The following is a 21,720-nucleotide window of genomic DNA, read 5'->3' as shown; positions in this document are numbered from 1 at the left end:
TTGGCGGGCCGGATTTGGCCCCTGGGCCGCATGTTTGACACCTGTGCAGTATGTACAATGCATTTTTTTTTTTATATACAATGCATTTTTGTAATCCACACAAAAGTTTAGTTTGGTAACTAGATGTAACTTAATGTCAAAGTATCATGCAAAAACCCACAAACATCTGTGCTGTGTATTATTTACTCATGCCTCTTAGAGACAGCCACTCTGAGGAGCGCTATCATAACAAACATCAGGAGAGCTAAGCAGACATGCAAAGGGCCCCATAATTGGCTGGTTGAATAATCACCTTATCTCTCCATAGGCGATATTGTGGAGTTTGAGTGTGATCCTCAAACACTGCCTCATTCTGCCCCAGAGCTGGGAAAATTCCACTTTTGCTGCCTTCTTGTCTGCTTTGATAGCGATGATTAAAAAGAAGTGCAGCTGTGTGCATTGTTTCTGCTGAAGAGAAAGGGCTCCTCCTCTAAACTATGATGTTTTATTGATAGAACAAACCCATTTTGCTTTTGGAAGGTTTTACAATAATCATCAGAAGAAAATATATTCTCTCGAGCTATATTCCTTGCGGGGGAAACTTAAAAATGAATGTGAATTTAAAGGCTGAAACAATCAACTTTTAACTTAGAGTAATTCTACACGGACTATATTTGTAATATTTTGCAATAAATATTTTATGGTAAAACAATATGTTTCAGATGGAATTTGAAATTCTTCTACCAATCCAGTGCAACATGTGGAATGTTCTTGTGTGTTGTATGTGATCTGGGTACATGTCTGGCAGAAAGCTCAGTGGAAATGAGGCCTAGTTACTGTAATTCCGAATCCCTGGAGAACTTCTCTGTAAGGAAGCGAGTACCAACACAAATTGGTGGTTGGGAGCTCTGAGCGATTACATCTTTGTTAGTGGCTACAGATGACTGCAACAGCTTGCAGTTCAGCTGTAAAGTATTGTAATCAATACGGCCTTTGTGAATAAAGGGGAAGATTTAAGAACACAATCAATTTTGCCCAATGAGCGGAAAAAAAGAGGGTAGTCCGAAGACTGATGATTAGACCGACTGATGACCTGAAAACAATCTGGCCATGTCCATGATTGCAGACTGAGGCACCATTTAGTTTCTCCATCAGCTTGTCGTTTTTCTGGCTTTATAAAAGTAATAGCACCCTGGCGTGGGTGCAAGAGCGGAGCGAGGTGTGTGCACATCTGAGGAATGTGGCATGGCCTTGTAAGCATTCTAAATACCATATCTTGCCTTTTCAGATTTGACTTTTTGTGCTTTCTACTCAGCCTGTGCAAGTTACATCAGAGTCAAAGAAATGGTAGTCGCAGAGGAATAAGAGTGCATGGAAGCCAACTGGCAGCTGCTGTGTAAAACTCAGACTGATCTAAAGCGGGACCATTAAACACTATTAATTTCAAAGGAAAAAAGATGTGTATCACTTTCTATATATACCATGTCAGTACAGTACATTCTAACTATTTACACTGAACTTTTACTTTTTCTACACATTAGTGACATAAATCTCAGTGTGCTCATTTTTTAAACATAAATTACATCTAAAATTTAACATTAAATCAATTTTGAGCCACTGGAGACACAAACCAGCTAAACTATTTCTAAACTGTTTAATACCTGTTGATCCATTAATCCTATCAATACATGTAAATAACTGATGTAAAATACAGTTTGTCATCTTTTCATGGTCATCAGATTTGACTCATTTGGATGTTCAGAGGCTTTTTAGTTACCGTGGAAACACCGTCATCTTCTACAACATTGATTCAGCAGTTCATCACTAAAACCCATGGAGTTTGATAAATGACGGTGGATGGACACACTCGTTTTTACATTCAGTTAGCGATATCTTATAGGCTTTACACCAAAAAATGCCAAGTAAAGAGGATAATATTAAAAAAAAAAAAAAAAAAAAATTTAGACCATGTCAGTACAGTACATTCTAACTATTTAAACTAAACTTTTCCCTTTTCTACACATTAGTGACATAAATCTCAATGTGCTCATTTAAATTACATCGACAATTTAACATTAAATCAATTTCAAGCCACTGGAGACACAAACCAGCTAAACTATTTCTAAACTGTTTAATACCTGTTGATCCACTAATCCTATAAATACATGTAAATAATTGATGTAAAATACAGTTTGTCATCTTTTCATGGTCATCAGATTTGACCCATTTGGACGTTCAGGGGCTCTTTAGTTACCGTGGAAACACTGTCATCTTCTACAACATTGATTCAGCAGTTCATTACAAAAACCAATGGAGTTTGATAAATGACAGTGGATGGACACACTTGTTTTTACATTCAGTTAGCGATATCTTTGCTGAAAAATTCTCTGTTTCTTCATTTTTGTCTGTTTTATATAATTATTAACTTTGAATTTACTCTGTTTTCATGAACATCTATATGATCTGTGAATCGAATATAAGAAAATATAGGTTTTACACCAAAAAATGCCAAATAAAGAGGATAATTTTTTTTTTTTTTTTTAAATTAGACCATGTCCGTACAGTACATTTTAACCATTTAAACTGAACTTTTACCTTTTCTACACATTAGTGACATAAATCTCAATGTGCTCATTTTTTAAACATATATATTACATCTAAAATTTAACACACTGAATCAATTTCGTACTATGTTAACCCATAAAGACCCAAACAGCCACTGGTGACACAAACCATCTACTGCACAGGTGTCCAACATGTGGCCCAGGGTCCAAATCCGGCCCACCAAAGGGTCCAATCCGGCCCTTGGGATGAATTTGTGAAATGCAAAAATTACACTAAGATGTTAACAATCATTTTAGTTCAGGTTCCACATTCAGACCAGTTCAATCTCAAGTGGGTCATAGTAACAACTCCAAATTTTTCTCTTTGTAAATGTAAATGTTTTCATGTACTTACACTAAAACAAAGTATAATATTACAAAAATATCTGAATAACCTGAACAAATATGAACAACTTGAAATGTCTTAAGAGAAGTGCGATTTTAACAATATTCCAGCTGTTACTAAATGTTTTGTGTATCTGTAGATCCACTGTGATCTGTAAGTTATAATGTACATGTGTAAATGATAAACTGAGGCAGAATATTGTTAAAATTACACTTTTTTTTTTCAGTTCGTTCATATTATCACATTGTTTGAAAGGATATTTTGTAGATGCAAACATTGTCATAATGTAATTTTACTTTTTTCACTCTAAAACATAGAGACAAGTTTGGAGTTGACATTATTTATATATTATTATGTTATTATTTTACTGGTTCGGCCCACTTCAGATCAAATTTAGCTGAATGTGGCCCCTGAACTAAAATGAGTTTGACACCCCTGATCTACTGATCTAAACTGTTTAATAGCTGTTGATCCACTAATCCTATCAATACATGTAAATAACTGGTGGAAAATGCAGTTATTCACCTTTTCATGGTCATCAGATATGGGCCATTTGGACGTTCAGAGGATCCGTAGTTACCGTGGAAACACCGTCGTCTTCTACAACATTGATTCACCAGTAAAACCCATGGAATTGGATCAATGACAGTGGATGGAGACACTTGTTTTTACATTCAGTTAGCGATATCTTTGTTGAAAAAGTCATTGTTTCTTCAGTTTTGTCTGTTTGGTACAGTTACCTTCGAATTTACTCTGAGTTTTCATGAACATCTATTTGATCTGTGAATTGAATATAAGAAAATACATGATTTACACCAAAAAAAAAAAAAGCCAAATAAAGAGGATAATATTTTAAAAATTAGTGATAAATCAGTTGAGAAAGGTGGAAATCGAGAAAAAAAAAAAATCATTTGGGAACTGCCTCAAAAGTATCCCTGAGTCTTTATGGGTTAACTGGGAGAAAGGCTGGATGTATTTTTGTTTTGTTTTTTTCCCCTCATCATTCTGAATTCTCAGCAGGATCTTCCCTGGGTGTATTTTCCATATTTGCTGGACTGTTCAACGAGCACTTGAACACAGAACTCTTTTTTGTTGCTAATTATCATACATTTTATTATCATAATAGTTCATATCAGGAATTATTGCCTTCTACGATGACTTCTTTAATGGAGAAATAAGAAAAAGGCCTCCAGCTGATAGTGAATTTTAATGGGCATAATGGTTTTATTGCAGCTCTTTAGCTCGCAGGAGAGAATCTATGCTCAAATTAAGAGAAAAAAAAAAAGGTATTAAACAATAGAATTTGAATTAAAATGTCCAGTGTTTTCTGGCCCTCTGGATCCACAGACAGAGGAAACTGTATCTGATTCATGTGACATTTATATTGTGTGGTTGTTTGTGCTGCTCTATACATTGTCCTTCACTATTATAGTTATCATATTTGTGTTTGATACAAAACAGTGGCTTGAAATCACAAAGTCCATCAGTACTATTATCACATGACCCGTTTCACATAAATGATGGGTTGATGCCTTATACAGGGTGGGGAAGCAAAATTTACAATGAACATTTAGTTGTTTTTTCTCAGCAGGCACTACGTCAATTGTTTTGAAACCAAACATATATTGATGCCATAATCATACCTAACACTATTATCCATACCTTTTCAGAAACTTTTGCCCATATGAGTAATCAGGAAAGCAAACGTCAAAGAGTGTGTGATTTGCTGAATGCACTCGTCACACCAAAGGAGATTTCAAAAATAGTTGGAGTGTCCATAAAGACTGTTTATAATGGAAAGAAGAGAATGACTATGAGCAAAACTATTACGAGAAAGTCTGGAAGTGGAGGAAGCAACAAAAAACATACCAAAGCTTTTATTAAAGCTCTCAAATCCAAAATCCTAAAGGGTCCAACCAAATCCATGAGAAAAATGGCAATTGAACTTGAGGTAGACAACAAGACCGTTAGAAATGCAGTAAAATATGATTTGAAGTTAAAATCTTACACAAGAACACCAAAACACTTGTTGACAACAGCAACAAATCCAACTTTAGCAATTTTTGGGAATCATGTTTATGGCCGCCTTCTAGCCCAGATCTAAACCCTCTGGATTATGTTATTTGGGGCGTTTTAGAACATGCTACCAATAGAACATCACACAGCAATGTCGACTTTCTTAAAGATTCTATTAAAGAAGAATGGGAGAAGCTGTCACCCGAATATTTGAGGAACACTTGTGCAAGTTTCAGGAAGCGTGTGAAGGCAGTTATTGAGAAAGAAGGAGGACACATAGAATAAAAACATTTTCTATTACGTACATTTTCTTGTGGCAAATAAATTCTCATGACTTTCAATAAACTAATTGGTCATACACTGTCTTTCAATCCCTGCCTCAAAATATTGTAAATTTTGCTTCCCCACCCTGTATATATATATATATATATATATATATATATATATATATATATATATATATATATATATATTTATATGTAACATCTACTTTATCATTGTTTAAAAAGCATCTGAAAAGGACTTTAATTCATGACAAAATGTAAGGCTGTATATCACTTGATTTGTATTTGATGATTTGTAATGTGGATTACATTTTGATTGTTTTTACTTCAGTTTATTATTTCAGTTATATTGTATTTTTTAATTCTTTTTTTGTGTATTGTTCAGGTGTTCATATAAGCCTTACCTCTCCTGCACAATTTTGTTACTTGTTTGAATGTTGTTGTTCTTTCCATTGCTGTTTTTATTTTGTGCAAATAAACAAACAAACAAACAAATAAATAAATACAAAATAAATAAATAAAATAAATATATATGGTGGCAAAAAATCTGACGCCAATTTTGTTGCAACAATTATAGGAAGACTTATGAAATTGTGCAAATTAACTGCATGAAAAAAAGGTTAAATGATTTAATATCAGCAAATTGTGCAATTAATACTCTCCACTTTATACATGGAATCAATTGCAGAAAAACTGGAAATGAACTGAATTAATGTCATTGAGCGCTTTTAAGTCCAGAGAGTTCTTGAAGCCGCACTACTTTTTCGTAATTTGCTCATATTTTTTTTTATTAATTTTTATTTTTAATTATTTATTGTCAAAAGCATCAGTTATTTGTGTTTTAATAATGTACTCTTATTACTGTTTTGTATGTACTGCTGCCTATCTTGGCCAGGACTCCCTTATAAAAATAGGTTCTTAATCTAAATGGGATTGTTTTCCTTGTTAAGTAAAGGTTAATAAATAAATCGTAAATTAATTAATGTATTTTTTTTTAAAAGAAACTTATAGACAACCATACTATTATTACCAGTCAAACTCTCATCTATCACCGTTTGCATCAGGGGTCTCAAACATGCGGCCCGGGGGCCAAATGCGGCCCACCAAAGGTTCCAGCGCAGCCCGTGGGATTAATTTGCAAAGTGCAAAAAATCCAGTCAAAGCTGTGGAACTCATTTTAGTTCAGGTTCCACATACAGACCAATATGATCTACAGTAAAATAATAACAGCAGAATAACCTACAAAAAATAATGACTCCACATTTTCTTCTCAGTTTGATGTGAAAAAAATATTATATTTTGCCTATAAATAATGACAACTTCAAATTTTTGTCTTTGTTTTCGTGCAAAAAATAACATTAAATTACGAAAATACTTAGATTTACAAACTATCCTGAAACAATAAAATGTGGATAACCTGAACAAATATGAACCTGAAATGTCTAAAGAAAATGAAGCACAATTTTAACAGTTTTCTAACTGTTACTGTTGCCTTTGTAGATCCAATCCATAATGCTTGTTAAAATTGCACTTAGTTTTCTTAAGAAATTTCAGTGTTTTCAGGTTATTCACATCTTTTTTTATTGGGATAGTTTATAAAAGTAAGTATCTTCATAATTTAATGTTTTGGGTTTTTTTGCACTAAAACAAAGACAAAAATTTGAAGTTGTCATTATTTATAGGTTATTATGCTATTATTTTATTGGTCCGGCCCACTTAAGATTAAATCGGGTTAAATGTGGCCCCTGAAAGAAAACGATTTTGAGACACCCGGTTTACAGTGTTTTTTTTTTTTTTTTTTTTTTTTTTTTTTTAAAGTTGAACTAGAAGTCGCTTCTCTATTTGTCGACACTAAACAAACACATTTTTAGAATAACAGCTCGAGTCTTTTGATTGATCAAGTTGTTTGTGCCTGACATCTGATAGAGCTACAACATGCTCCACGCCAACCAAAGTAATGCAGCTTCGTATTTGCAATCCATCTTTTTTTTTTTTTCTGTGACTTTATCTGGTTAATTCAAGATAATATCACGAGTAAATTATTGTTCCCTAAGTGCGCGGTGTATTTTCGTTTAAATTCAAGTAAGTTAGTGTCACTGCACCTGTAGTTGAATTATTCCAAACAGCTCTGGAGTAGCTTCTCAGACAGAAAAGGTGAATGATGACCTGACACAATCTCAACTGCCTATTGGCACAGTGTAAATCAAAGAGCAATCTGCCCTGACAGGTACAGCTTTCATGACGGGATCCAACTGGGATTTCAAATACTCTAACCAGCCAGATAAAGCCCACTGCTTGAAGAATGTGTCCACCATGAGGGAGCGAAAAAAAAACCCAAAAAAAAACAACCCAAAACAAACAAACAAAAAAGAACACTGATGGTTTGAGTGCCTGTCGAAGAGCTGACATTGACTGCATTTTAATGGCCAACATTTTCGTCGAGGTACTTCGCTTCACTTTCTCTCCTGAATCTTGTGGAGAGAAAATAAAACACGCTGGAAAGAGGACAATAAGAAGCAAGAGAAAAGCTTGTCAAAAAAATAAGAAAAGGCCAAACAGTCAGGCTCCGACTAAAGATTGCTTCTGAGGGATGATCACTACATTGCGGCTCAGCTGTTATTCATTACTTTACTTCCAGTTTTACATTATACCCTAGACCTCAAAAGTGTGGATTTTTAATGTCATTTTGACGTGACGCTGTACATTTTCTTGGAGTTTCTGTGTATAATTAAACAAAACAGCGTACGCATTATGCAGAGCTAGTCATACGTTCTATAAACTGTCACATTAAAGAAAACCTTTTAAAGTTTTACATAACACAAAAACATCGAAATAGAATGGAGTCAGCGGCGACAAAGGCTGATGAAACAAACAGGATTTTGCCGAAGGACACGCACCGATATAAAACAGCGCTTCATTCATTGATGCATTCATTCACTCATTCATTTTCTGAACCGCTTCATACTCAAGAGGGTTGTGAGGATGCTGAAGCTAAAGCCCATCCCAGCTACAAATGGGCGAAAGGTGGGGTAAATGTGTCGCCAGTTCGTTGTAGGGCTAAAACAGAGGTTCTCAAACTTTTTCACACCAAGGTCCACCTTATCATTAAATTAAAAAAAAAAAAAAAAAATCATGGACCACCTAACTAGCCAGCCAGTTTGTGACTCCCACCCATTAAAGGCATTTTTTTTTTTTTTTTTTTACTATATTGCTTAAAATCCCCTTTAGTTGTGGAAAAATCTTTTTTTGTGTTGTAAAAGGTGTAGCTGTATCAGACTAACAAACAATTTGAAATTTTTTATTTTTTTTTTTACTTAAAAAACAATTTTATCAATTTTCTTTAACATACCTGTGTGTAATTTTTCTCTGATTGTTTTACATTGTTGTTACATGTTGTAAATGGCATTTTCATATTAATGTATTTAGGAAAAAGGATGTGTGATATTGTTACACTATTTGTTGTCGTTGTTATATTGATATTCATATAAAATAATAATTGCTATATAGTGATCATAAGGAATAGAGAATGGGGGTAGGAGTATATAAGTTTTTACTTCTTCCTACTCCTTTTCGAGCATGTATAATTTCATTTCATTGTTTTATTTACCTTCTTCTTCTTATTATTATTATTATTATTATTTATTTTTTTATTGTTTTTATTTTTTTTGTTTGCTTATCAACCTTTTATGTACCAGTACTTATATTTTGTTTTTGTTTTCATTTCACTGTCTACATGTTCGAAATAAAAATTTCAATCAATCAGTCAATTCAAAACAAAAATATTAAGTTATTATTTTGGTTTTATTATTATTATTGTGACACCAGAAGTTTGAAATGGTAGTGCGCTGTGATGAGTTTTACCAAAGTCATTTAAAATATCTCTGGTTTTATCTACGATGGCTGCACTCGAGCCTTCTGCAGATTTCATTGCAGAGCTGTTTACACATGGGGCGATCCCTGCAGAAATCAGCCATGCTTTTTATTGTCAGGAAGCAACACGGTGTTCTTTAACGACAGTGAGGAGGCTCTGCTGGGACCACAGCCTTAGACGTCGAAACCATATTTCTGACGCTGAACTGGAAACGGCAGTGATCCCTTAGATTTATCAGGTATGTGCAGTAATATGAAGCTACACCTGTGAAGCTTATTACTGCACAAATGATGTTTTTGAATTTAGCACTAAAACAAATCTCAGTCTGTTACATAAGTTTATGACCAGATACTTGACATCCATTGGAAAACATGCTGGAGAAACAACAAAACATAAAAAGCTGTTTTTTCAGTGATTCTCTCCACTGTATAATTAAAAAAAACTGTCTGATGGTTCATTTTAAGTTTTAGGTTTTTCCGATTTTGTTTAAAAAAGCTAAAAAAAAAAGAAAAAAAAAAAACAGACAGAAATTTAGTTTTTCTGATTTTATTTTGAAACGAACCATAAACCGATTCAACGTGTTATGCCCTGAATGCGTTTCATTATCTTGCCGAAATGTCCACTTTTGATCTCAACTGAGATTGGAGAATGGCACAAGTGACTCTTAAAAGCACTATACAGTACTGTGTAACATTTTAGGTGGCCTTTAGATTTATTGTTTTTGCAGCGTTGAAATGGACATGCATATTTATTTCCCAGTCTCTTTTCTTCAGATACAACAAGAAAATACAGGAAATATGTGCACAGACTTAAAAGACACACAAAAAACTGAACTAAATGGGTTCTAAATGTTAAAGTCTGTATTTAGTGTGACCTCTGACAACATGACAAGAAGCAGCACAAACTGTTAGAAACATCTGGCATGTGTTGAATGAAACCTGGAGTAAGAAATCAGAAAGTGAATGCCAAAAATTTCATATTGCCTGAACAAAAGGATTAAAGACGCGTTAAGTATAAAAGGAAGCTCACACTAAATACGATCATTTTAGTTTATAGAAGCTGATTTTTTACAACACATGCCACATGTTTCTAACAGTTTTTGCTGCTACTTGTCATGGGGTCAGAGGTCAAACTAAACTCTGACTTTAACCTTTAGAACCCATTTAGCTCAGTTTTTTGTGTGTCTTTGAAGGCTGTGCACATATTTCCTGTATTTTCTTGCTGTATCTATATTATGCATGTACATTTCAACGCTGCAAAAACTATAAATCTGAAGGCCGCCTAAAACTTTTGCACAATACTGTATGTCCTCTTCTGCCCTCGGTTAGTGTAACTACATAACCTTGACAGCGAGCTAAACATCAAAATGGTTCCAGCAATAAAAGGACACGTTGTTGTCGTCTTTGTCTTTACTGAAGACCATATTTTATCTTGTGAAACTGTAACATACAGAACGAGGAAAGAACATAAGTGCTATTACATACACAAATTATTATAATTACTGGTGACAAACATCACTTATCTCACAGTGCTAGGCTAACGTCGGCTTGGTTTAGCAGCTAACGGCTAACAACATTAGCTTACTTCCAAACCGTGCTGATACGACGGAAATACGTTAAGAATCCTAAAACAATAGCGAACACAATATAACACTGCATTGTGACTTATACACTTACAAATTATGATTTGCCAAGGCTCCAAACGATACTAGATTAAGAGAGAGGACAATCAACATATTTTTCCCTCCCGTGCTGGATTCAAATACCGCCACCATTCATTCAGCTGCTGCTTACGACTCCGGGCCACTAGACGGCACTGTTATTATTCACATCCACATATACAACAAAAGCAACAAATAACACTATGATAATGGTGAGAGCGACATCTGTTGGCAAAAGGGAAGTATAGAACTTATTTTTACTGCAGGTGAACTTGCATTGACAGATTCACTGCTTTACTCCTGAATGAGGGGCAGAACATGTCCAAAAACTTTTTTCTCCACCACTGTTTATAGGTTAATTCCCTTATCAATGCTGCATGAATGGCATTCCTCCTAATGTGCTAATGCTAATGCTAGGCACTGTGTGTGAATTAGGACATGCAGGAAATGCAGAGAGAATTTCCCTATTGGGATTTGGGGCGCCGTAAAAGGGGGGAAAACATGATAAATTCATGGGGCCCAGCATTTCCAGGGGGATCAGTTGATATAGGTTAGAAGTTGTGAAAATTTTGTGCAAGCTCCAGAGTAAAAGAGGGGCATAGAAGCCGGGAGTCGGACGTCCAAAGTTAAGTTTCAGTTTTAGTTTCACACCAGTTGCAGTTGTTACGGCACTTTTGAAACGACCCCTATACCCAGTGGTGTAGTCCAGGGTATACGACACATACCCACTTATTTTTCAGTCAGCATTGTGTATACCCACTTCTAAATCCCCGATGCGCACCATTCAGTCGTATCTGAGCCAAATCACTCATTTTTTTCTCCTTGGATGGTGAAGCCATGACCCGCCTTACTCTGCCTCTAATTGGCTAGTACTCGCTGCCTTCACTGATTAGATTGGTTAACTTTAGGCATGAGGACTGATGAGCCAATCAGAGGCTGAGTAGGGCGGGTCATGCTGAGGAAAATAATGCAAACTTAGCGCTGGCTACCTCTGGAACCTGATTGGATGCCTCAGGTGCCAGTGCCACTCCAGTTGATTGACAGGTCACTGCACGTCTCGTTGAAAGATGTGCGATTATTGGAAATGCGAACGAGAAAGGCAGAATAAATGTCTTTCAAATGAGTGACATATATCGAGAGAACCTACTTTCATGGAATATATAATTCTGAGGTCAGTTTTAAGGTGGTTTCAGAATGAGTCTCTGTTTTAAACTACTGACCATGTGACTGCAGATTTAGAGAAGAGATTTTGTCGCCAATAGTTAAACTGTGTGAGTAGGCTAACGTTATGTAGGCTAATGTTGTGAAAGGCTAACGTTATGAAAGGCTAACGTTATCCTATGTTTGCCTCATGTTGAATACGTTTACATTTATGCAGCTGCTTGTGTGACCAGTAAAACCTACAAACTGCTCCTGATCAAGTCATGATAATTTTATAATAGTGAGCAAATACTACTGATGGATTTTTGGGTAAACTAAATACAGTAGTCTTACACGTCACTGTTTCTAAAATGGGGTGTTTTTTCTGGACTACTTTGAAAAAAAAAAAAAAAAAGGCAAAAATTGAGTGTATACCCACTTTTCCAGGGACCACTACAGCAGTACCTATACCCCCAGTCCCTACACAATGTACATAATCCCCCCCCCCCCCCGACGATCCGACGACACATATCTGAAGGGCTCACAACTTCAATGGGGTCCACAATTGGTAGCAGTACCCCAGATTGGGATAATAAAGCCAGCTAACCTTGAACCTTTTTTTAAAATTAAGGATAGTTGGAGGAGGTACCTGGAGAGAACTCACACCGACATTCAGGCATTTCCACCCCATGTTAATGAAAAAATAGCAAATCTAAATAAAATGATACCAAGAACGGTTCCTATTTTCAGTCAGGCACAGTATGGTCAGTTACATGCAGCTCTTATGGAATGGAATAAATGGAAAACAGGCGTGGGGTTTCATGGTGCCATTCCTGACCCTCACATAGGTAGGAGGAAGTTTAAGTATATGTCAGCTGAGTGTAATGAAAAAGCACTTTTGGACTCTTTGAGCTCGTCTTGTTTACCTCCTCTGCCTCTGAGTGGCACTTTCATCTGTCTTCTCTCCTAATTGGATCCTCTGCACACATTCCCATCGGAGGATCTGCATCTCCTCATACGCGCGGCACATTTACCTTCCTCGCACACACGGCACATTTGCCTTTATGTGTTTACTGCTTCCCTGTATAATGACAGCTAGAGCTTTGCCCTCACATTTATTTGCATTTCCTCTCAACCCACCCAGTGTCTGAGGCCTCTCCTTAAACATCAAAAGAAGCACCAGGAGGAAAAGATGTGGTTCCATCTAAATGAAAATAAACCCTCAAAAACGGTGTTACAGACACAGTGCAGCAACACTATTAGTGCTGCGCCTGAGTTTCACCCCCATCAAGGGCTGAGCCAAAACACAAGACAGAACGTACAATTACCGCACATCAAACAAGTTCACAATTAATGCATGATATTAAGAGATTAGAGGTTACTTCTGTTGTTTTTTTCAATCATGATATAAACATGATTATTATTGTCTCACTATTCACAATTAATAACAAGCTTGTTGCAATTATTTTGTAGTTGCTAAGAGATTAGCAATGCACTAATACACAGTGTTATAATCTGTACTGTGTTGGCCAGCATTGAACCAACTAGTGTTCATATAATAATAATAATAATAATAATAATAATAATAATAATAATAACAATAATAATAATAATAATAATAATAATAATAACAACTAGAAAAGCACTCAGAGAGGGCAGACCTCCGCCAAGGCAGATCAGCCCCCCCTCCCATCACCACCAAAATTTAATCATTTATTCTTTGTGCCAGTATCAACATTTCCTGAAAATTTCATGAAAATCCATCCATAACTTTTTTAGTTATCTTGATAACAGACAAACAAACAGACAGACAAACCCTGATGAAAACATAACCTCTGCCGTTTCACTTGGCGGAGGTAACAAACAAACAAAAAACAAAAGAAAAAGACAAAACAAACTAGGGATGCACCGATACCACTTTTTTCCAGACCGAGTACGAGTACTTACATTTGAGTACTTGCTGATACCGAGTACTGATACGAGTACTGAATAATCCCATTCCAGTTCTTAGTTCCTTTTGTAAATGTGCTTTATTGTCGTTGTCATTAGTCTGACTGGAACAAAGAGCTGTTTCTGACATTTAATATGTTGGAATGATTGTTTCTCAATTAGTCCACCAGGGGGCGGCGCTCTGAATTACCCATACTGAACAAATAAAAATTTGAGAAGAAGAAGAAAGTCAGTGATAACAAACATGGAGACGACAGAGGCAACACTAATGTGATACTAATATTGCAGCATTTTCACTAGTAAGGTTTAAAAGCTTAGCTTCAGCAGGTAGTGAAAAGAGAAATGAGTGATTGTCACTTCTGCTGGCAGCGGTCTGCACCGCTCCATACTTCTGGTGGTATTCTCTGTCTGGGTACACATCCGCCAGCACCTGGAAAACAGATGAAATGCCCGCAGAGGACGGACAGAACGCTGCGTCCGTATCTGTCTGTGTCTGTAACGTTACTTGCAGTCAGCGTTACTTTTATCATCGTCATTTACTTTGAAAAATTTCCACACTCTTCACACTCCCCACACATTATCCCACTGCTGCGTATCTGCTGCACTGAACTGTAAATGTCACATGGCCGTAAGTGGTATCGGTGCATTTGTATCGGATATCTTTTACGGGTACAAATACGAGGTACACACACTGAGTATCGGAGCCGATGCCCGGTACTTGTATCGGTATCGGTGCATCCCTAAAACAAACATTTGGAGATTTTAATTATTGCTCAAACGCTTATTATTATTATTATTACCTCGGCTATTTCACTTGGCGGAGGTAATGGTAATGATAATAACAATAACAATAATAATAATAATAATAATAATAATAATAATAATAATAATAATAATAATAATAATAATACATTTTATTTATATAGCGTTTTTTGTGGAACTCAAAGACACTTTACATATATAAACAGAAACCAAACACATTAAAAACATGGAAACCAGGTGCAAAAGGCAGGTATACAAATATAAAACAATTAAACATTAAAATTAAACATTAAAAGCAATCTTTTATGATCAGGTAAATAATATGGTGCAGTAAACTGCGGGGTAATGCAATAAAATCACCATGCTGATATTTTATTAAAACCACATTTCTTTGAGTGGAATATATCATCACATGTGGAGCGTTTGTGAATTATTCAAGAGTATTATTTTGGTATAATTAGCTTACAAGCTTTAACTTCTATCCAAATGATATAAACAAAAACAAAAGAGAGAGAAAATTAAAAGAACAACTGCTGTTTAACAGCCTCATTGCCAGTCAATCGAATCATGATAAGACTGAAGCTGAATTACTCGTGTGTAGTCATTTGAGTGGCTGGCATCCAGAGGAAAAACTAACACACTCTGATTCACATTAGAATTTTTTTTTTTTTTTTTAAGTCATAGCTGAAAAAGCAATACAGCGACATATCCATCCAGGGGAACACAAATAAAAACGTGAGCTGCAGAACAGAGCGATGTCCGTTATAATAAATACAAATCTGTCAGCTTTCTGTCCCCCTTCACATCCCTGATCATTAAGCCTGCTGTAATCACAACTGTGGGACTCATTAAATTCCTCTGTGCTGCTCCGTGGGAAGACAGACAACCAATACTGCTAAAGAGACTGCTTTCTGAATCACTGGGCTCTGCTATTATTTCTCTCTAATAGCAAAACACCACTATAAACAACTGCCTCATATTCTTCTCCACAGTGAGGGCTGACATTATATCTCAAAAGTATTAGCCACAGAGAAAACACAGCCATTAAAACTGCACTTCTTTATGTTTACTTTAAAGAAGTTTGACACCGTCTTTAGATCCTTTATCCAATTCGAAGCTCATGGGAATATCTCTCCTCTGAGGTAATGTTAATTTCCATCAGTGCACCTTTAAGTAGAATCGTGTTAACGCTTTCAAACATGTCGGTTAACAGCGGTTGGGAGGTGGAGATATTTAGTAACATACAAATGTTTCCCAACGTTGGAAATAATGTATGTGGGTGACATTAGAGTCTAGATGGAACATAAGAGAATCACCAGACTGTATGTGCGACCAGGGTGGATTACTCCTTAACCCTTTAACTCCTGACGTGTCTGTAGTGAGCATTCCGAAGTTATAATTTATCTTGAATATTCCTAAAAATTCAACCGTTTGATCAATAATTAAAATCTCCAAACGTTTGTTTTGTTTTTTGTTGGTTTGTTTGTTACCTCCGTCAAGTGAAATGGCGGAGGTTATGTTTTCATCGGGGTTTGTCTGTCTGTCTGTTTGTCTGTTAGCAGGATAACTCAAAAAGTTATGGATGGATTTTGAGGAAATTTTCAGGAAATGCTGATTCTGGCACAAGGAACAAATATTAAATTTGGTGGTGATGGTGGTGGTGGTGGGGGGGACTGATGTGCCTTGGCGGAGGTCTGCGTTCTCCAAGTGCTTTTCAAGTTTTATTTTACCTACTTTTTGTTTTGTTTTGTTAATTAGATAATCGTTATATCTATTCTGTACTGATTACTTGTCAACATTGGATTTACATTAAGGATTGTCTTTTGGGTAGCGTGGGATGGTGGAAGGGATAAAAAAGAAAAATGGATCACATTGCACTGCCATGCCTGTGAAATTACTTCAAATAAAGAAAGTTAATTAAAAAAAAAATCTCCATTGCCTTTTTTTTCTCTCTCTCTCTCTTTTCCTTGGGTTCTGTTTGTTTATCATGTCCGGTGTCAATCTCTGTATCATGAATACATTACTTGAAATTATAAATGTTATACTTATTAAATGAAAAGTTCTATAAATATTGAAAAGTTCTAAAAAAAAAAAATAAAGTAAAAAAAAAAATCTCCATACATGCTGATAGAATAGACCTTGTTCTTTCCATAGACATCTGAGCATGCTCAGTGCATCCCCGGTCGCCTGTGGAATGGGGGGCAAAACACAGAGCAGTGAGTGAGACTTTTCCTAAAAAAAAAAAAAGACAGTTTGGGCTTTTTGTTTTTTTTAACACCATTTTCTTTGTCATTTTTTGTTTTTACTGTTGTTTGCAGTGTCGTAGTAATTTTCCTAAAGCTGAACCTGGTGAGCCATGAAGGTGCCACCATATGCATGTTTAATGATACAGCAATGACTATGGGTCACAGACCAACTCTGAGTAAAAAAACCCTGATGCTCTCAGGTGACCCTGAGGGTGTCTGGAGATTCAGGATCCCGAGGGCAGATTCTTACTTTCTCTATGAATAATTCAGTCCTGATTTCCAAAAGAGTTGCTGACATTCTGTAAGTGTTGCAGTGATAAACTAACTGACACTGAAGTCCTCAAAATGTTCATTTAAAGGAGTGATATTTTTGCTTTTTTAAATGGAATTCTGCTTTTTAAAACATTTCCCTGTGGTCTACATAAACTGTAAATGCTCTGCTTGGATCTGAATTCTTCATTAATTCAACTCCACAGGTCCATCTTCAACCCTATTTCTGAGTAATGAGACAAAAATATGAGCATTTTGAGCGCTGGCCCTTTAAATGCACATGACCCCACCCCCTCCAGGTTGTTGACCATGCTTTCTATCCCGTTCAGCCACTTGTGTTCGTTAATACAACTAACAACTGAATATTTTAGGTAATTGGCTTGAAGTTTGGACATATTTTCAGTTTTTACTACAACCGCTGCTGCTGATAAACAATTATGGCGTATTTGGAGAAATGTCCGTCGGAAGTCTTGACTTTAGTTGTGCAAATGTTGTGACGTAACTAGTTATAAAACGTAACAAATTAAGAAGGAATTGAAACAGGTTGTACAAATCCCCTAGTTTTTTGCCGGAATAAATATAAAGATGGCTTTGCAGCATCTGGAGGGTTCAAATTCAAACTCTTGCCACGCTTCCACAACATGGAACCGGCTCAACTCGACTTAGGTACCAGGTCCTATTCCTGGAGACCATTTCCATTACAGGATACTACCGACTTTAGAGTACCTGGACGTCATAGCGACGCAGTGTGTTACTTCCATGTCATCTGCTCAGAGAGTTGCTGATAAACTCACTCGTTGCGTGTTGTCTCGTCAAGCTCATGCTGAATTTTTACATCTGAACCTCCTCGACCAACCATGGTGTAGTTTTTCGGGCTGTCATCATATTTACTATACTTTACATATTTACATCATATTTACTCTATTTACTGTACACTTCCGCATCTGTTTTTCGTAAAAAAAAAAACGGGTCACAGAGACAACTTTTTGACCAATCAGTGGTCTGCAGTGTTTTCTTATCAGTTCCCCAGTATCAGTTCCCCAGTCTTGGAACCTCAGCGGAGGTGATACCAAAAAACTAGTACCGGGTACAAGATTCCAGGTCCTTTTTCATAATGGAAACACAAAAAGGTCGAGTCAAGTAGAGTCAAGGCGGCACCATGTAGTGGAAACCGCGGCATTTATGAACTATTAGGATCCAAATACACAAATAAATGTACCTTAGACTAATAAAAGTGGGTTTAGCAAAATATGACCCCTGCAACTGTCTGCAAGTTGTAAAAGTGTCATTGTGAATATGGATAATGCTGCAGTATTTCTAACACTATCCATTTAAATCGATTATTTTTGACAATTTAATAAGACAATAACTATCCGTGTTGAAATAACCTATTAGTGATTTTCGTCAAGCTCAACAAATTAGTCATGTTGGTGTATAAAGAGTAGGGATGCACCGATTCCGATACCAGTAATAGGTATCGGGTCCGATACTCAGTGTGTGTACCGCTAATACCACCGGGAACCGTGGAGGTAGCAGATCTTTTCAAAAAGCGACTGTGTGAGTTAATCAAAAAACTACTGAAATATTTATGACAACTACCCAGGGCTGGGCAGGCCGTGCCGCCAGTGGAAGTGAAAACGAAACTTATCGCTCATTTGTCTTTTCCTGACCTCCCAAAGTTTCACTTTTAAACCTTAAAATGCTGCAACATTAGTATCCACATTAGTGTTACCTCTGTCGTCTCCATGTTTATTTTTACTGACTTTCTTCTTCGTCTCAAAAAACTTTACTTTTCTTCATGGTATTTGTCCAGTATGGTTAATTAATTGCGGTGCCCTCTGGTGGATTGATAGAAAATTGCTCATTCCAACACATTAAATGTCAGTAGCAGCACTTTGTTCCAGTCAGACTAATGACAATCCGTGTGTTTACATGACAATTTTTATTCCTGGTTTAATCTGAATAAACGTTAGATCCTATTTAAGATGACGATGTAAACACCTTATTCCAGATGAAAAAGAAGAGTTTGGAATAAATTTAAATCCGAATAAAGTCACTGGTTTAATCCCCTTTTAATTCCGAACTAAATTATTCCTCGGACATGTAAACCCTTTATTCCGTTTGGACTTTATTCCTTCCATTCTGCACATGCTCGTTGTCTTGTCCTGTCGCGATGACGCACACATTCTGCGCTGGCGGAAGAATATGCAATGCAGTCTAGTCAACCCAAACCGTTCCAGTGGGCTATTCTGATGGGATCTACCAGCCTGGAAAACCCTGAAGGAAGAGTTCATCACCTGTTTTTTTATTCATTCATTTGTCATGCACTAATGAGTTCGATAAGTGGGCAAATCAGTTTGCACTGCAGTGCACCGACTGCCTTGTTCTCGCAGCCCTTCCGTTAGCTTAGCTTAGCCTAGTTTAGCATAATCGCTTCATTCCTATGATCAGACGTCGCCAGGCTTTTATAGGTGATCCGTAGTATTTTATGAGTGATTTTGTGAAATTCAGTTCTCCCTAATCATTACTTTAGTCCGCTGGGGTCAATATGATCACAAATTGTGGCTCAAATCATGGCGATGTGACTTACTGCAGTAATAAAATCTTGGGAAATAAAAACTAATGCAAAGCTAAAATAGTAAAGCCAAGCTAATTTAGCGCATGCATCCCTTCCAACAAAAAGATTTTCCAACTTCCGTCAACACAACAGTCCCAAGATTGTATGAGTGCAGTAAGTCGCGGATATAAAGAAATAATTAGGGAGAATCGGATTTCAGAAAATCGCTTACAAAAGACAACAAATCACCTTTAAAAAACTGGCTATGTGTGACCATGGAAATGCAGTGACTATGCTAAGCTAAGCTAACAGAAGGGCTGTGAGAACAAGGCAACATGAGCACTGCAGCGCAAACCCTTTTGCTCACTTATCTACCTCATGTAAACCTTTATTTAACATTTCCATGTAAACAGAAGAGAAAATACTTTAGTTCCGAATTAATTTCTTCTGGAAAAATAGATCGGATTTAAAAAACATCATGTAACCGTACCCATTGACAATAAAGCACATTTTCAGAAGTAACTAAGAACTGTAATGGTATTATTAAGTACTCATATCAGTACTTGGTATCGGCAAGTACTCAAATGTAAATACTTGTACTTGGTCTGGAAAAAAGTGGTATCGGAACATCCCTAGTAAAGAGTAAGAAACGTTTAGTAAGACATTATTGCTCTGAGAAACACTGTGGGAATGGACTGTGGTGTGACAGGAAACCTCCACTGTCCAAAGATTTAAAGGAAAGAAGCAATAACATGACAGATGGGAGCTAAAAGGATACTTTCCTGGAACTTCCACAGCTATCCTGTAGTCCTGGAAGCTCTTACTCGGGTGGAAGTTGAAGATAAAGACCACATTTGCCCTGTCAAACACAATGACCTTGTCCTCTTCATGCTTGGCACTGACAAAGGCCTGGAGGGAAAAAGGAGAGAAAAGAAAAGCTAATAAAATATTGCTTCATGAATAGTCATTACCCTTTCTTTTTTTTCATCTTCAATTTAGAGACTTACATTCTATCAGTGCCCTACACACACTTTCCAAACAGACTTCCGAACATTCCCACATTAAATTTCAGGTGGCACTCATCAACGGAAAGCGACGGCAGAGTAACGCGCGGCGCACACTGTCAGCATTAGACAGCTGCACATGATATAGCTGCCAGTCTGGTGTGGAGCAGGCTACTGTTAACGTGTCATTAGGAGAGATTATCAATGTCACCCAAACCCCCTATTTTTAGTGCCTTGTTCCCAGAGCCAATTTCAGGGCAGCATATTCACGGCTGAATGAGAAGATAAGCACTGGGCTGGCAAAAGAGGATGGAGGTTAAGGAATGAGACTTTTACTAAGTCTGTTTCTACACGACAAGTCCGCAGATCTGGAGGAATACCAGGGTTCCCCAGTCGAGTTCAACTCCTACATGTTGTGGACCAGTAGACATGGACTAAATACACACTGTAGTGCAGGAATAAACCAAAGGAGAGCAGCAGAAACGAACCAAAGTGATTGGAAATGAGAGGAATAATGAGCAGAATTCTGAATGAGCATACCACGACTTCTACTACCACTACGAATACCATTACTACTACTACAACGACCACAACTACTACTACTACTACCACAGCTACTACTACTACGAATACCATTACTACTACTACAACTACCTCAGCTACTATTACTACTATGACTACTACTACTACTACCACAACTACTACTACTACTACTACTACTACTACTACTACTACTACTACTACCACCACGACTACTATTGCTACTACTGCTACAACTAACACTACTACTATTATTACTACTATTACTATTACTACTACTACTACTACTACTACTACTACTACCACCACAACTACTACTACTACTACCACTACCATGACTACTACTGCTGCTACTACTACTACTACTACTACTATCACTAACATGACTACTACTAGTACTCCTACTGCTACTACTACTACTACTACTACTACTACTACTATTACTAACATGACTAATACTACTACTACTGCTACTAACATGACTAATACTAC

At 36.6% G+C, this 21,720-nt stretch overlaps 1 protein-coding gene across 1 annotated transcript in view; it reads right to left on the bottom strand.

Moving 5' to 3' along the window:
• gbe1b (glucan (1,4-alpha-), branching enzyme 1b) overlaps positions 1-21,720 on the bottom strand; it is a 323,593-nt gene that overhangs the window by 45,548 nt on the left and 256,325 nt on the right. The window contains exon 14 of the mRNA XM_030152339.1: positions 20,463-20,593. Within this exon, the coding sequence (XP_030008199.1) occupies positions 20,463-20,593 (131 nt within the window). The remainder of the gene's footprint in view (positions 1-20,462; positions 20,594-21,720) is intronic.

This window comes from Sphaeramia orbicularis, chromosome 13, assembly GCF_902148855.1.
Source record: "Sphaeramia orbicularis chromosome 13, fSphaOr1.1, whole genome shotgun sequence".
In the NCBI taxonomy this organism is placed as follows: Eukaryota; Metazoa; Chordata; class Actinopteri; order Kurtiformes; family Apogonidae; genus Sphaeramia; species Sphaeramia orbicularis.
Note: the sequence above shows the minus strand (reverse complement) of the source record. Positions and strands in the feature narration are given on the sequence as shown.